The 17,458-nt window shown below is 39.6% G+C and overlaps 2 protein-coding genes across 3 annotated transcripts; one reads left to right on the forward strand and one right to left on the reverse strand.

Moving 5' to 3' along the window:
• The first annotated feature begins 83 nt into the window (after nt 1-83).
• Nucleotides 84-9,196, forward strand: tm9sf1 (transmembrane 9 superfamily member 1). Of its 2 annotated transcripts, XM_088001206.1 has the most exons (10): nt 87-226; nt 297-547; nt 2,880-3,091; nt 4,016-4,147; nt 4,229-4,351; nt 4,440-4,798; nt 5,431-5,585; nt 5,763-5,948; nt 7,189-7,462; nt 8,088-9,196. In XM_088001206.1, the coding sequence occupies exons 3-10, from the start codon at nt 2,930-2,932 to the stop codon at nt 8,479-8,481; spliced, it is 1,785 nt and encodes a 594-aa protein (XP_087857332.1). In that variant the 5' UTR covers nt 87-226; nt 297-547; nt 2,880-2,929; the 3' UTR covers nt 8,482-9,196. The 2 variants fall into 2 exon arrangements, with proteins under 2 accessions (XP_014865816.1, XP_087857332.1); XM_015010330.2 differs by having other exon boundaries at nt 84-547.
• Nucleotides 9,197-11,818: 2,622 nt separating this feature from the next.
• Nucleotides 11,819-15,027, reverse strand: nanog (nanog homeobox). The gene is made up of 4 exons (XM_015010329.2): nt 14,491-15,027; nt 13,521-13,897; nt 13,297-13,440; nt 11,819-13,022 (listed from the first exon to the last, which is right to left on the reverse strand). Exons 1-4 carry the CDS (start codon nt 14,867-14,869, stop codon nt 12,675-12,677), a joined length of 1,248 nt encoding a protein of 415 aa, XP_014865815.2. The 5' UTR covers nt 14,870-15,027; the 3' UTR covers nt 11,819-12,674.
• Nucleotides 15,028-17,458: the final 2,431 nt, after the last annotated feature.

Below are 17,458 nucleotides of genomic sequence, written 5' to 3' on the forward strand. Positions count from 1 at the left end.
GATTAAACTGGTCTGAGCTTCAATACGGAAGTCCAAAAGGGACACCGGATTGGTTCATTGAGCTTGAAGGAAATCCGGTCCATACAGAAGACAGTGAATACGTTGTGCTATCAGCTCCAAACGCTTTAATCCCACTTTTGGTGTTTTTTCATGTGGGAAACAGAAGTTATAATTATTTAAAAGAAGATAAAACATTACAGCTGTTAAAATAACGATAACATTGCAGGTGTGTATTTCGTGTTTCTCCGCCCTCCCCGGAAAACTGAAGCGAGTCGTCATTATTTTTATTTCTTTAGGTGACGTGTAGTCGGAGCCCGTTTTCTTCTCCTACTTCTGTCAGTAAAAGTACTGAGTGTACAGATATTATCGGAGAGGATCGTTTTTAATGCACCTCATCCAGGATGTCACCGGTGTTCGGCTGCAACGTTAGGGCTTCTCGGTGAGCGTTATCGGAGCCGAGCGGACCATCAGGGCCTGGAGTCCGAGGAATCCGGCGACCCGACTGGTTTAGTTGGTTCTGCAGCACCGGGACGGAGGTGTCAGGACGGTGAGACTCCCAGATCAGAGTTTAGCAACTTGACTAAGATATTTTCAATCATTGTAAATCATGTCTGCTTTAGAACGAAAATCTCCATACGTGTATTGTTTTTAAAATGTCTAGGTATATGTAAAGGGAAAAAAAAGACAACTCATGGTTTCTTTACAGCTACTTAGCAGATTTTCTGTAAAGTCGACCAAACCCACTTTAGTTATAGTTTTTCACCGATATGAACACATTATTGTAATTTTGTTGTTATTTATTTTTCTGTCATTTTCTATTTAATCAACATAAAAACCTAACCTCTCAAATATATGATTCCACTCACACATTCCTCCAGTGACATCACATGAGGCATAACACTGACTGATTGGTTCTTTTAAGTACTTCCATTGATGTTTTTTGGGGGTGGGTGGGTTGGGGGAGAGGAGTTATCTTTATTTGTATGTTTTCCCCTTCAAAGAGATAATTTCCTCTTTGAAAAAAACAAAAACAAAACATGAAGAGGTCAGTTGTTGAGTTCCAGAAGTACAGCATCACTCGCCGCTTTCACAGACAATGATTACAAGGGCAGTCAGATTTATAATTAACCCATCCTAGCAGTTGGACCTGCCATGTATGCACCTGGAGTTGCAATTAGTCTCATTGTAGTGCTAAAAAAAATAATAGTGTATGTTTCTTACAGCATGTTGCTGTGCTGGTTGCTAACCTTACATTATAGATGAGACCAGATGATACTAAAAATCTGCATTAACCAAAATTTGCCAAGAATCTAATCAAAGAGAAAATTCCAACAGGTAGTAGAAACAGATTCGTACTGCCAACATCATCTTTTGCTTTTGCTTCCACCACCGTATCGATCACAGCTTGGGGGGTTGTCATTGTCAAATTGGCCCAAGCAAGAAGAAATCTAAGCATCTAAAGCTGTTAGAATTACACGGCCAGCCGATCAGCTTGAAACATGTACAGCCTGTGTTGCAATCAACCTGAATAAACAACTGAGACTCGTGTGGAAATGCTACGTTTGGGAAGGTGGAAAACCTCTGTGAATTAAAATGCTTAAGGGCTAGCTTAGATATAATCCAATATCAGTGTATTTGCCTGCGTTTAGTTTTTACAACATGATCACTAAAGTTGGCCTTATAGGAGTGTATGCAAACAGATTTGCGGAGATGCAAATCATCAGATGTGGAAATAACTGAATTTTTACTTTCACTGCACCTGTCACTTTTATACTCAAGGCATGTTTAATCTTGAAATCAGGATTTGCCAAGCAAGTTTTTCCATTCCCAGTCAAATTTCTAACTTTAGAACCTTTTTGTTAAAATTCTTGCATACAAATTTGGAAATGTCCTCTTTTGAGTTAAAAAAAGGAACCACAGGATGCCACTCTTGAAGGCTAACAATAATATTTTTATGTCCTCTTTATGTCATGTTTTTTGATATCATCACAAACAGGCTGTAAAGAGTCCAGGACGACTTGTTTGTAATAAAAATTTTGGTAGTTGGAAAATTGGGTTTGCATTAAGTTGATTGCTTGAAAAACCCTGAGTTATCTAGTTATGTTTCCAGCCAAAATACGTTTATATGCTCTCAAATTCTCCCAAAGATCTTAAATAGAATGAGACAGCAGTTACTGTCATAAAATTCTGCTTTGCAAATAAGTCCAAAGAGGAAACACTTCACATAGTGGCTTCTCAAGTGATAAAATTATATAGCGGCAATAATTGTCCTTCAATCCCCTTTTCCACAACCAACCTTACAGGCTAGTTACACCTGTCTGCTTTTCTTTTGTACTCATAACTCATAGTAAAAGTGCACACAGCTTATTGTACAAAGAATGACATTCTAATGCCGATTTATTTAATCCATTTTGAGTATAATGGTTCCAAAGCATTACCTTTACCCTAACATGAGGTTTTCCACTTAAAATTCACACTGCCGAATGCAGGAAGCTCAGATTTTCTTCCAGAAGACGTGTTTTTTAAGGCTTTATGAAACTGAATCTGCGTTCCACCCAGTGAATCTGATGAGATTGCTTAAAAACCACAACGCGCGCGCACACACACACACACACACACACACACACACACACGCACACACACACACACACACACACACACAACCAGAGCAGCATCTCTCAATAAAGGAGGCCCTGTGAACTGCTAAAGGTCGTTTCCAAAGTTTCCTGCTCTGTTTATTGAAATGTGCAAAGTTGCCTGTCTTAACCCCAAATGCTAAAACCCCAAATGAGTGAAAAGGCTGACGTAACGTTAGGAATGGTGTGCTAGAAGGGAGAGATTTTCAACACATATAGACAAACTGTTCGTCTCTGCTGCAGGTGTTGCACGCGGTGGAACTGGATAGCTCCCGGGCGGCTACAGGAGGACGATGGCAGTGCTCCGCTTCTTGATCCTGGCCTTGTTCTCAGGCTGGGCAGCGAGCTACAAGAAGGGAGACAATGTGACTCTTTATGTCAACAAAGTGGGCCCTTACCATAATCCTCAGGAGACGTATCACTACTACACTTTGCCTGTTTGCAGACCAGATAAGGTCAGTCCGTCTCACTGCTGTGACACTGTAGGAAAAATTAAGAGAGAAAGTTAAGTCAGTTTTTGACTGCTATATTTATTCATTTGTAAGATGTTACATTTCCATCGTGACAGCATGATTAGGAAAAATACTTTTTATCCCCGTTTATTGCTCGGTTTGCTATAAACCGCACATCCTTTAAAAGTTTTTAAAAGTCCTAAATTTGTGTATCTAAAGTTAAGGCCTTAAAATGTCTTGAATTTCTTTTTAAAAAGTAAGCCGGTCTTAAATACATTTATCACAAATCTTAAATTTTGTATTGTCTATTTTATGATTTTTTTTTTATTTCCTTGTGGAACTATTTCATCAGGCAAATATTTGAGTCACACTCAGACATCTACATTATTTGTGACTTCAGACGAGTGAGGCTACCAGTAACTCTCTGCTAGCATACTCTTGCTAACTAGCTTTGCATCTGTCATGTGTACGTTCAGCTTTATCACCGGGTGGCTTGATTAAGTTCATGCATTTATCGGTCTTAAATTTAATTTGTAATGCTCTTAGAAAGTCTTACATTTGAGTTGGTGAAACCCTGATAGAATTGAATAAAATGTACTTTATGCTCTTTAAAAGTTTTCATGTAAGATACTAACTCAAGTTGTTAAAAATATACATTTCTATCCTATAATGTGTCCTGTGCTCTGAGTAGATATTAAGAAAAGATTACTTTTGTCCACTTATTGTAGGTTTTCTCAAAAAGTCTTCCAGCTCTAAAGTATGGTCAATAAGAGTTTACACTCACTGAAATAGTTCATGTGAATAAACTGTATGTTCTGTTTTGAGCTCATTGCTCCCTTTCACTACCCACCTTGGCTTTTTGCTGGTGTACATCTCATCATAAAACCTCTTCTTCTTCTTCTTCTTCTTCTTCTTCTTCTTCTTTAGGTGCACCACAAATCCCTGAGTCTGGGCGAAGTGCTGGACGGTGACAGAATGGCAGAGTCTTTATATTTCATCCGCTTCCAAGAGAACGTGGACAGAAAAACTCTCTGCAAGCTCACGCTGTCGGAAAAACAGGTAATATTTGAAATGACTCATTTTAAATGAAATGTTTTGCGCTTTTTGCTCATAAAAGCCGTTCTGTTTCATGCGCCTCAGGTGGACGAGCTCCGTGAAGCCATCGAGGAGCTGTATTACTTTGAATTCGTCCTGGATGATATTCCAATCTGGGGCTTTGTGGGATACATTGAAGAGAGCGGCTTCCTGCCTCACAGCCACAAGGTGAAGAGAGAAACCGCTGATTTTGTTTTTAGTGACTGTTTGTGCCTCCTTACCTGTCACCTCCTCTTGTTCCCCTTTCCTCTGTCAGGTGGGCTTGTGGACTCACTTAGACTTCAACATCGAGTACAACGGCGACTCCGTGATCTTTGCCAATGTCTCGGTGAAGGACGTCAAGCCCTTTCCCTTGGAGGAGGGGGCGGGATCAGCGGTGGGTGGGGTCGGCGTGGGCGGAGGCAGCCTGACGGTCACGCACACCTACAGCGTCCGCTGGTACGAGTCCAGCCTGCCTTCTGCCCGGAGAGCCGAGCGCCTTAGAGATTACTCGTTCTTCCCGAAAACGCTGGAGATCCACTGGTTGTCCATCATCAACTCGCTGGTGCTGGTGGTGCTGCTGCTGGGCTTCGTCATCATCATCCTGATGCGGGTCCTTAAAAATGACTTTGCCAGGTAATTCACAGTTCTGTTAAGAGCCTGGCGCACGCGGTTTTGGTTTTACCGTTTCTGGTGAGCTTAGCGTTGAGGTTTTGCACGACGTCAAGGAAAAATTATAGGATTATAGTGAGCATTCGTCTTTTCTGCTCCGTGTTTGGTGTTTTCAGTGCTGTTAAAAGTGATCTGGGTGAATAAGAAGTTAATTTCCACGAACAAATGGTGGTGTGTTTTTGTTTTCTTTTTTCTTTTATTGACTGCGTACAAAGGGAGGCAGAGTACATACATCAGACATCACAAACAAATGTTAGCCATTGGGGAAAATCTAAAATCTGAAAGGAAGCTATCTTTTTTCAATAGCTAAGAGTCTAGACCCTCTGTATTAAGCTAAGAGTAGATCAAGGAAATGGCTTTTACCAGCTTTGTCCTGTCAGGACTAATTTTATTTTACAAATCGATTCACAAAATGTGATTCTTATCAAGGACAAAACACCATTTGAAATATTAACCGTCTTTGAACAGTGCAAAATTTATTTCAGCTGCTTTCTGTGCGTCTCTTTCTTCGTCACCATCTTGAATGCATTTGTGCAGCTCGCAGAAGATACACTTGCATGTTCTGTGTTTTTAAAAAACACGGCCTTTTATTTCAGGTACAATGTGGAAGAAGAGGGCGGCTGCGATGACTTGGACCAAGGAGACAACGGCTGGAAAATCATACACACTGATGTTTTCAGATTCCCGCCATTTAAAAGTCTTCTGTGCGCTATCCTCGGAGTCGGAGCTCAGTTCTTAACTCTCGCCACAGGTGAGCCTCCAGCCTCATGCAGACATGCACTAAGGAACAAACAACCAATCGCGGAGACGCGAGACTGTTCAAAAGAGAAATACCCCAGTTTAGAGAAACGAGGACCTTAACAAATGCGTGGCAAATATAACACAGCTCTGATGTAATAGCGTTTTTGTGCTCTCTTTTTTGCTTCAGCCATTATCGTCATGGCATTGCTGGGAATGTTCAACGTACACCGGCACGGGGCTATCAACTCGGCCGCCATCGTGCTGTACGCGCTCACCAGCTGCGTGTCCGGCTACGTCTCATGCAGTTTCTACACGCAGATCAATGGGCAGCGCTGGGTGTGGAACATCATCCTCACATCGTCTCTCTTCTCAGGTGGGGTTGCCGTGGGAACCTCACCGCTTCAGGTTCAAATCATTTTGTTTGAGATTTACTATGTAAGTTTAGCTAGCCAAGAGATTTTAATATACATGACCAGTTTTTTTACATGTAGCTTATATCAGGCAGGTTTAGTAAAAAAAAAAAAAAAAGCATCAAAGAGTATTATTAAAAGTAGAAAGTCTTTTTGTGTTGAAGGCTACATGGTTCTAGTTTTTAGGCCGGTACTGTAAACTTTATTTTTAGATGAAAAAGAATGATACAAACTCATAACTTTTTTATTGGCTGAGGAGAAAGCTGGAAATGATTTTAACCCTGAGTGTGAGTCAAATACGGAGCACTGAATGTCGTGAGTGGATGTTTCAGTACAGTACTGAGACTTTTAAATTCATGAAACCAATGCCAGTGTTGTACTATGTTGTACAGCGTAAAATGCAGCCTGAATCCATGATGCTTGGTAAAAAATAAATGTAATTTTACTAAATAAATGAAATTTAAAATGAACACTTTTTGGTGACTTTGCGACTGGTAAATCTGCAGAGCGCAGCAACATGTAAGAGAGGAACGGCATCGTGTTACTCTGCAACAAAACTCCTGCATCTGATATTAGGGTGTTGGACTTCATCATAGAACATGTTAGTAATAAGGAACTGTCACTTTTTAATACCCTGATATAATGTGACACCAGTAAATGACCCACCCTTGCACCAATCAGAATAGATTACGGCATATCAGATGTAAAGTAAACATTCCCTCAGGCGTGTTCAGCCAGCTTTAGGAGCCAATCTTACCTTTTTGTTACACATGTTTGGGATCAGCAGACTTCAGCTGGTTTGCAGTGAAAGCTGCAGAAGAGTTTATGTTTTTTTTTTTCCTTCCTGATTCGACTTTCTTGCAAAGGCTGCGAATGTTAGGGTTGGATAGGTCTAATCCAGTCAGCAGATTTTAAAGTTTGCAGTTTACCATCTAATTGAAGAAGCAGATCTAACACTTATGGCAATCAAGAAAGGAAGATTGTCAAGAGTAAAAGTAATTTATCTAATTTGCTTGTAAGTTATTAGCAGCGGTTAGAATTTGCATCACTTTGTTCAAGTTAATGAAGCACACCGCCAGCGTGCTCCGCCTGCTACACTGCTCTTATTAATGACTTTCTGATTTATTGACAACGCTCCGGGGCGCCGTTGCATGAAATGGAAATCGGTAGATGTTTTGTTGACTTGGTCACGCTTTCCCGCAGCTCCGCTCTTCTTCACTTGGAGCGTAGTGAATTCGGTCCACTGGTGGAGCGGCTCCACCCAGGCTCTGCCGGCCACCACCGTGCTCCTGCTGCTGGGCGCCTGGGTGCTGGTGGGCTTCCCCCTCACCGTCATCGGCGGCATCGTGGGGAAGAACCGAGCCGGCAGCTTCCAGGCACCGTGCCGCACCCGCAACATCCCCCGGCAGATCCCGCCGCAGCCCTGGTACAAGCACACCATCGTGCACATGGCCATCGGCGGCTTCCTGCCTTTCAGGTGAGCTCTGGGATTTCCGACAAGAGGTGCAGCTTTAGACGTTTGGAAGCTTTAGCGCTTCAGATTGGATTAAAAATGGATTTTTCATAGGTTGCTTTGAATTAGCATTTACAGCACCTTGCCAAAGAATTCATATCATGTGATTTTTTTTTTTTTTCACTTTTTGGTAAAGATGGTTTGCTAGCATCTTTGTGTAGCTGTAGCTAACAATTATTCTACTAATTGATTTTTTTTATCCATGATTGTGATGATTAATAGGCTTTAAAAAATAGTACATTGTGCAGATTTTTTCATTTAACCATTTATATTTGTATACAATTTTAGAAATACATTAAAATATATAAAAAATAAACATATAATTCAATCTCCTTTTTTTTAAATAAGAAAAATATTTTCCTACCTAAAATCCTTTAGTGTAATTTTGATCATTTGTAGCAAAAGATTATGTCAAAAATTCAATGAAATGCACCAATGTTTGAGGTTGCAAGGCGATGAAATGTGAAAAATTCAGACCCACAAAAAATATTTGTGGATATGAAGGCAACAGATGTGTTTTAGCAAAATGTAGGAAAGCTTTAAACTGTGAAAGATTGTTTTATTCATTTCCTGAAACTGCTCCCCTCAGTGCCATCTCGGTGGAACTCTACTACATCTTCGCCACCGTTTGGGGCAGAGAACACTACACCCTGTACGGCATCCTGCTCTGCGTCTTTGCCATCTTGCTCTCGGTGGGCGCCTGCATCTCCGTGGCCCTGACCTACTTCCTCCTGTCGGGCGAGGACTACAGGTGGTGGTGGCGGAGCGTGCTGAGCACCGGATCCACGGGCCTCTTCATCTTCGTCTACTCCGTCTTTTACTACCGCAACCGCTCCTCCATGAGCGGCCTGGTGCAAAGCTCCGAGTTCTTCGGATACTCGCTGCTGACGGCGCTGGTGTTCACGCTGATGCTGGGCAGCGTGTCGTTCTGGGCCTCTCTGGCGTTCATTCGCTACATCTACCGCAGCCTGAAGATGGATTGAACTCGAGACGGGGCCCCAAGTCAAACCTTCTGAGCAAACATATCGACAGTCTTCGGTGTTTTCTGTCACTCCACGTCTCCTGTTGTGTTAACTGGAGAAGAAATAGGGGCCTTGAACTTCCCATGAAGGGTTAGTAATGGACTCAAATAGCAGTTTTTTTTTTTTTTCTTTGGCTGAGCAAGGGAAACTTGGTGCATCAGTGGGCAGATGAAGGGACACGTTGAGGTGTGGGATTTAGCAAGAAAGCAAGTTATTTTACTTTCAAAGGGATGATTGCTCTCAGATATCATTATGAATACAATGTGCGACATGTCTGGCGCAGTACGCTGCACCTTCTGGTACTTATATAGTATATCAACAATGGGTTTTGACCAAAATCTTATTTGCTGCATTTGCTGGCTATTAAAAATTCTAGTACATTAATAATATAATGTAGAATTGATCATGCAGCAGTGCAAGTGATACTTGCAGTGAATATTCCCATACCCATTGGAAAAAAAAAAAAGTCTATTCAGATTGTTTTGCACTGAGTCTGAAGTTGTTTTTGTCCCGACAGTGGATGGAAGAAACGATGCCTTGTAGATTTAAGGAGTTTTTTGCTAATCGTTGGTGAAGGGGAGCAATATTGTAATTGTATTCTATGGTCGCCATCAACTTTGGTTCTGATGTAAATACTTTTTTCAATAAAGTGCTTTTTAATACAACGCAAAGCAAAGATCTCTGTCGTTTTCTTGTAGATTATCATACTTGTCTGGTGAATGCTTGAAGGTTGCAGCTTTCTGCCATTTTAACATGTTTCGCAGATTGCAACATCTAACTTAAAAAAATAAATAAAAAATCAAGTATCTGATTTAAAAAAAAAAAAAAAAAAAATTCTAAGACAGTAGGCAGTTGCCCCCCCACCTTCAAATCAGACAAAATTGGTGTCAAACTTTTGTGGAGCAAAAATTTTCATTTGTGCTGCTCTCATTTTAAAGATATAAAGAAACGTTTCTAGAGATCATCAAAGGTCAACCAGCACCCCACCTTCTTCAGATCAAACAAAATGGGTGTCAATAAACTCGACTCCGTTTGTGCTGCTTTGGCTTTGAAGATATTAATGAAATGCTAAAGGTCAAAAGGTCAACCAGTCTCCCCCACTTTTATAAAATCAGGCAAATTGGTATCAAACGTTTGTGCAGCAAAAATTTTCGCTTGTGCCGTTATCATTTTAAAGATCTAAATAAATGTTTCTAGAGGTCATCAAAGGTCAATGAACATCAGTTCTTTTATAAACAGTTTGTGCACTGATTTGAAGTCGTGAAAATAAGTGTTGATGATGACGACCGATCATGAAATTGAGATTGAAACAGATGGCTAGATAGTGAAGAACATGTTTTGCTCTAGTCCTACTTTTTGTATTTCAACAGTACAGTTTGTCTAGTCAAACCCTCTGGTGATCAGAAACTAACATACAGGTCACCGAGTTTGTTTTGGGAGGTGTTGCACCAGTTCATTCTAAATAAGACCTAGTTCCGAGTGAATTTCATCAACGTTAAAATTAAATTATTCATGTTCATAGGTTAGCACTTAACAATTTCAAATGAAATTCACAGATCCAGCATGAACTGATGTTCATTGACCTTTGATGACCTCTCAGTGATTCTTGAGAATAGGGACAAAACGGGTCCTATGGATAAAGCACAAAATTTGAATAAAATACACACAAAATATATTTTTTTCAAATATCTGACTAAACAAACCTGGGTCATGTGAGCACAACAATGTATATTTTCCTGGTGTTTGCTGAATATTTTTTTATTTTAAACATTGTAGTAGGTGGATGATGCCTGTAAAAGCTCTTGTCCTGGAGCAGAACTCAACACATTATAATAGTTTCAAATAATTAAACAAATACTAAAATTATATATTATGACAATTAAGTATAAGTAGTCACATAAATAATTATAAAAGTATCAATAAATTGAATTAAAAATCATTTTTATATATTTTCCAACTCCATTGAAATTTGTCCCTAGTTTTTGTCAACACCGTCAGACATGAAAAGAATGTAAAAAAAATCAGGCATTATTGGGGGGCACCAGAACTTCTGAGGACCCCATGACCTCTTCCTTTCTCTTACTTTGCTAAGAGGGCCAGTTAGCTCTGGTTAGCTTAAGTTATTCTTTAGGTTTTTTTTTCTGTTTTTTTCCTAAGTTGCTTGTCACAACCATGATGTGTCAACACCATAACTGATAATTTACAAAACTTTGATGAAATTTTGTGAAATAAAAGCTTAATTTTGGTAAACTGTGAAACTTTCATGGATCTGATGAGCTACTATATGGCCTCCTTCAAATTGAGGTAGTTTAGCTTTTTGTCAACTCCATCAGAGTTTTTGTGATTCTTTCAGTGAAATTGTTATCAAATCTCACTTAAATGTGCAATTAATTCATTTTAATGTATTTTACATAAATGGCATTACTTCACATGTATCAAGTATTTCTTTTTATTCACTAGTTTGTCACCACCTTCAGTTCTGTGTCAACTCTGTCATGCACTGTCAACTCCATCAGATGGACTTTTTGTTGTTTTTTGTTTTAAATAATATTTATTTTGTTTCTTGAGAAGCATTTGTCTGTAAAAATGAGTAAAAATATCACTAATAGTATTTTAAAAATTATCTTATATTTATTTTTGTCAGACGGTGATGACAAAGTACTGGGTCAGGTCGATTAAAAATTTAATTTTTAAAACAATGTTGCAACTGGGAGCCTGTACCTTAGCATCTTTACATTTCCAAAACATTATTTGTCATATTTGCATACATAAGGTTGAGAAATATTTTTTTTTTAAAATTGGTGAAAATTAAAACCCATTTTGTCTCTATTCTCAAGAATCACTGCCTCTACATTTTTCTTTATATCTTTAGAGTAGCAGCACAAACAAAAAATTTTGCTGCACAAACCAGCAAAAATGTAGCTGAGTTGACACCTATTTTGTTTGATTTTATAAAAGTAATCTTTGACTTTCTTAAATGACTGAAAATACCAGAGACTTGGTTTTATTTTTATAATTTCTTCTGGAAGTTGAACTGAATTCAAACTATATGAATGCAAAGATGTAAAACTAGATGATAGGTACTGTTTGAGCCAGCATCACTCTGAACTACAAAATCCAAACGGAGTAAAAAAAAAAGAAAAAACCCCCTGATTTTTCAAATCTTTAATCTTCAACAGATAAATCATCAAAAATCAATTTGTCTCCAGCACTACCTAAAAGAGTTTTAACCATAGAAAACCGATTGTGGAAACTTAGCCATGCAGTGACACAAAAATGAACAAGACAACACTAGAACTTGTAAATTGAAAATGTATTTCTTTATAAAGAAAAAAATGGCATTACATAATTGTGCATCAAGCATGTTACTTTGCACCACAGTGAAGCTTTTGCTTAATCCAAACTGGAAGCATCTGCTGTGTCGAAGCATTCAGAACATACATAATAGTGGTATGTAAAAATCAAATAAAGAAAAAAAAGAATAGTACATTGAAAAAAGATACAGAACAATGCATTCTGTGAAAAAAAAAAAAAAAATCACATTGCACCACAAAATAAGGTGAGCAACAAACAAGTGACAATTTTCATAATTTCTTCTGGAAGGTGAAGTGAATTCAAACTCCATATGAATGCAAAGCTGTAAAACTACACGCAGGTAGCCAGCATCATTCTGATCTACAAAATCCAGAGTAAAAAAAAATGCTAATTTTTCAAAGCTTTAATCTTCAACAGATAAATGATCAAAATCAGTTTGTCTCCAGCACCATCTAAAAGATTTTAAACATTAGAAAACGGATTATGGAAACATAGCCATGCATTAACACAAAAATGAACAAGACAACACAACAAGACTTGTAAATTGAGCCTGCCATTTCTGTTTTAAAACATGCTATTACATAATTGTGCATATCAAGCATGTTACATTGCACCACAGTGAAGTTTTTGCTTAAAGTGACGAAGCATTCAGAACACACGTAATAGTAGTATATAAAAATGAAATAAAGAAGAAAAAAAAATAGTACATTGAAAAAGACACAGAACAATGCATTCTGCTTAAAAATCACATTTCACTACAAAATGAGGTGAGCATCTTTGAAAATCATTATCAACACCTCAGTGAAATCACTAATGGTTTCCATAACTACCCGCACCCGCTACTGGCTTCCATTATGCATTACAGGTGGGTTTAGGGGGCTGTTTACAGGCTCCCCCTCCTTGTTTTCAAAATGTGCAGCATGCATGTAATTATTTGGGTTGAAGGTGTTGCAGCTGTAATCAAAGGGGCCACCCCCTTGTGGTACGGACCATCTAGGATTATCGGCCTGGTTTGGCACAGTGGCCTGCGACGCATTATTGGGCCACGGTGGAAAACCGGAGGATCCAGCTGTGCCGCCCACAGCAGCAAGGTAGTAGGGCATATTTGGTGGGGGCTTCTTAAAAGCTGTCTCCATTGCATGCTGGTTGTAATTCTCCCTGAACTGGGGCAGACCATCTCCTTGAAACTGCAAAAAAAACAAAACAAAAAAAAACAAACAAGGGACAAATTAGTAATCTGACTTTACAACCGGCATGCACCAAAAACATTTGGGTGGTATAGTGTTGCATCTCGCCTTTGAGGCCGTAACCACAGCTGTGGTTAGGCCTCCATTATGGATGCGTTTTTCTGTGTCCAGATCGCTGTTCCTCTGTTATCTCTTAACAGAAAACTCGTACTGGACACTTAACAGAAACAGAGTTCCTAGTGCACTCTTCTTGTAAAGCATCAAAGTCACTTACAGGTGGGATGTGTGGGGCCATGTTGGGCATTGCCGGTCTGTGAGCGGAAGCGTCCTTGTGGACGGCATAACGCTCTGATACCCAGCTGGTATCTTTCTGATGCCTCCTGAGCTTCATCCTCCGGTTCTGGAACCAGGTCTTCACCTGCAAACCGAGATCACAACCGTTACAAAATGTGCCAAACGACGCCATCCTGTGCCCATCATTCATTGATCATGTCTCACCTGTTTATAGCTCAGTCCAGTCATGTCTGCCAGGTTCTTCATCTCAGCTGGAGTGAGGTAGCGCTGAACACTGAAGCGCTGGACGAGAGCATTCATCTGACTTTCTGTGAAGGCTGCCCGGACCTTCACTTTCGGATTATCTGCAGGATTGGTGCAAGACGCCTTCGGGGAAGGCAGGGGTGCAGGGGCTGAGTTGTCGCTAGCCCCGTTCCCGAGTGTGGCTACGTTTCGGGAGTCCTCCACGAGAGAGCTGGAAACATCCTCACTGCCAACCACGGTTCTGATGACAGGCTTCTCCTTAGCAGCATTCTCGACCCAGGTAGTGGGGTCCACCTTAGGCAGACTTCCTTCGCGGCTGCTGACAGAGCTCCAAGAATCTAAATGAGAAAGAACAGGGTTATTAGTAAAATAAATGTTAGTACACCTCTTGGTTCATAGTTTAGTGCACCGAGAACTAACTTGATGCTGTCCGTGTGACTCACCAAATAAACAACATCTAGATGGTAATCCTTATAACAATGTTAGACTCGCTCGCAGACTGAACAATAAAATGAATTTTGAAAAATATATACATTACACGTTGCTTCCTTTTTTTTTTTTTAAATAAAAAAACTTAAATTATTAAATCATTCAACTAGACATAGAAAATTGCAGATATTTTCATTTTTAACCTAAAATTGTCAATCATTTATTTATTTATTGAATTGTGGCTGTTCTGGCACTAAACAGACTCGATCGCTAGACGGCGCCACTTGGTGTTCCGCGTCCTGGGTGGCGCCCTATTTGGAAACCTCAAAACCAAGATGGAAACAAACTTCGCATCACCTTTAAAACTCGAGAAAGACATTTACACGTTTGTTGCAGGAAGCGTAAGTATTTGAACGGAATGCTGACATAAAGAAAAACTAACTAGAAGTAAAAAAAAAAAAAAAAGTTTAAAACTTGCCGTATATTTAAATGTACAACTTACCAGGTGAAGTGTGCGATTCAGAGTCGCTGACGGAGCCTTTCCTGGCACGGTTCACCTCACTCCCTCCGTCTCCATAGGCCTCCGCTTTGGGCTCTGCCTGGGTCCCATCCATGTACATGAGTTCGGAACTCTGATAATTTCCCGTTACGGTCTCTGGGTTGCACAGTGGGGACTCGTTCTCGTTCATAGTGGCAATGGGAGCGACGGCGGTGCAAAGGTTCTGCGGGGCCCCGTCGCTGTAGACCGGCTCTCCATTTTCGTCCCAGGCAGGCAGGTTTCCGTCGTTTTGCTCGGCTACGGACTGGTACACAAGACTGTAGGCGTAGGTATGATAAGACGGGTTGTAATTGTAATTTACCTGCGTCTTCCATTCTGCCATTTTTCTTTCGGAAAATTGTGGGTCACGAGAAAAACAAGAAACAACTAAACGGCGGTCCTTTTACTTTGCGAGTAAATGAACGACACCGTAAAACATCGGGAAAACATCGCTCAGAGTCTGTTTATAGGGATGTGTGGGGGGTGTGAGGTCACAGGGGTAGGCGGGAACCTTCCTTCAACCAATCACATTTTTTCCCCTCGTCTCATTCAGGTTAAGCCTTTTTATTTGTTACCGAGCCTATTTGTTTTTAAATTCTCCCTTCATTGAACGCCCAGTTAAAATATTCAGAATAAAGTGTCAGTCGTTTGAAAATTAGTAATATTTTCCGAATAGCCTCACCTTTTGAAGCACAAATATCCTAAAGAAATGTACTTTTATTGTATTGATTTATTTATGCACTTGTATTTTATCTGATTTTATTCTTATTTTTGTGTGAAAATATTATTTGAAATACAAATACCACACTTTTGTGTGCCATTTAGTTGCAACAATTACATTCTTCTATGTGCAGTCTTCAATGAGCCCTTATACTTTTTGTCCAGAGCCTGATCAATTCAGTTGATTCTGTGTTTTCACAGGACAAATTTCTAAAATGAATGGTATTAACCTGTATGCCAAATTTACTAAAACGTTAGTGTTACGAAATAGCGGACCACTCCCAATAAGAGGAAGAAACAACATTCAGTAAAACCTACAATTTTGACTACATAAAAGTAATCTACTTTTTTAGCATTTTTTGCACCAAGTGATACGTGAGAAACAAACAAATTACTGATTTGGCACACTATATTGTACGTGAAGCTTTCTAACACTTAGTTGTGAGTCTTTTTAACATCTTTGGTCCATACTTCCTTATTTTCTTATTAGTTTTAGACTCAAATTAGAGAACTAAATCCATTATCCAAGATTTTATGTGATGGGCCTGCACAGAAGAAAATGGTGTGCTTTTATTTCTTACAAATGAGATCCTGAAAGGTATATTATGCCTTTTTATTCAGACCTGTAACTCTAATTTTGACATGAAAATCTTGGAAGAAACCCTTTTGGAGGCAGCAAAATACTTGAAACCTGGTCTGGGATTCATCTTTTTAGCAGAACATAGACCCTAAACATACATTTAAATTGCTACTTTTTGATGGTTTATCACCTGAGTCTCAATAAAAAAAAAATAAAAAAAAAAAATATATATATATATATATATATATATATATATATATATATATATATATATATATAAAAAGGACGTGAATACTTTTGGAAGGCACTATAAATGAAGGCAAGAGAATTGTCTGCAGGTTTTATCCTCAAACATAAACCCGAGATGGACTCCTAAGATGGGTGAAGGGAGGCAAGACACTAAACTGCAGTTACAGTCCTGGACTTGAAATGCAAACTCCTGCCTCTTTGTCTCTGCAAGTCTATTCACAAAGATGACTCAGATTAGGCTGTCCATTACCTTCTAAGTGTTGTTTGTCCTCTGCCTTGACATGATAATGATTCAGTTAGTGATGAAATGATGTGAGAAGGCCTAATGGAGGACATTAGCATTTCTAACTTGATCTCTGGCAGGTCAGGGCGTGTTTTTCTGATGGTGTACAAGCCATGCACTCACAGAAGGGTCACCTGACAGTGGAGGTCTGTATGTGTGTGTGTGGGGGGGGGGGAACAGCCAATTGTGCGCAACAACAGCATTGGAATGTATGAGTGGATTACAGACTGGCTTTTGATGACTTGATGCACAGGTTTTGAATTTGAAAAGAGGGGTTCCAGGAAATGTTCCAGTCAAATGGGTAGAGTTTTACAGATGCACATTTGCATTGTTTTGTTGGAGTTCGTTCATTTAGTCTCTGTGCTCCACCAGGTCCGTTTACCAGTTCTAGGACCTGACCAGAACCCCTAAGTGTAAATTACCTTGAGAAATAATGAGATTTGGTTATATATAAAAACAGGCTTTAATGCCAAAAAATGATCAAATGTTATAAGCCATTCATGTCATACAAATGGAACAGATACAGAGTTACATTCACCATCCAGCGCCGGGGCCACAGTTAGCAAACCTTAGGGGTGACACCAAGTCAGGCAAAGATTGTAGCGCAAGTTTAACTTTTTATTCTTCTCTGCAATCTGTACCCTCCCTCAAGGATAATCTAATCAGTTTCAGTCAGTTTCTGTATGACACACATCAACGTGGTCATGTAAGCTGCAGCGTGTAAGCAGTTAAAAGAGGCTAAAAGAGAAAGGAAAAGACAGAATCTGCAACAGTTTTATCTACAGAACATGCATACATTTTTTTTGTCTCTTCTTAAAATGAAGAAAGTAATAGCAAAATGTGGTTTAATTTTTTTGTGTGTGTTCAAGCTGCACCATCAAAAGTAGCAATTCTAGACTTTTCCGAGATTGGGGGGGAGGGTCTGGACTCTCTCCCCCTCCCCCCCCCCCGGTATTTACGCCTATGCCACCAACATGCTCACATGTTTTCCTAATATCGAGCAGGCATAGTCTGTGTGCCAGGAAACCAAGCACAAGCTGTACTTTTTCGAAAAAGAATGGGATCATACATCCAACCACAACTGTACCACAAGCTATTTA

The sequence above is a fragment of the Poecilia mexicana genome, unplaced genomic scaffold (assembly GCF_051168715.1).
Source record: "Poecilia mexicana isolate PSO_F unplaced genomic scaffold, ASM5116871v1 scaffold_20, whole genome shotgun sequence".
In the NCBI taxonomy this organism is placed as follows: domain Eukaryota; kingdom Metazoa; phylum Chordata; class Actinopteri; order Cyprinodontiformes; family Poeciliidae; genus Poecilia; species Poecilia mexicana.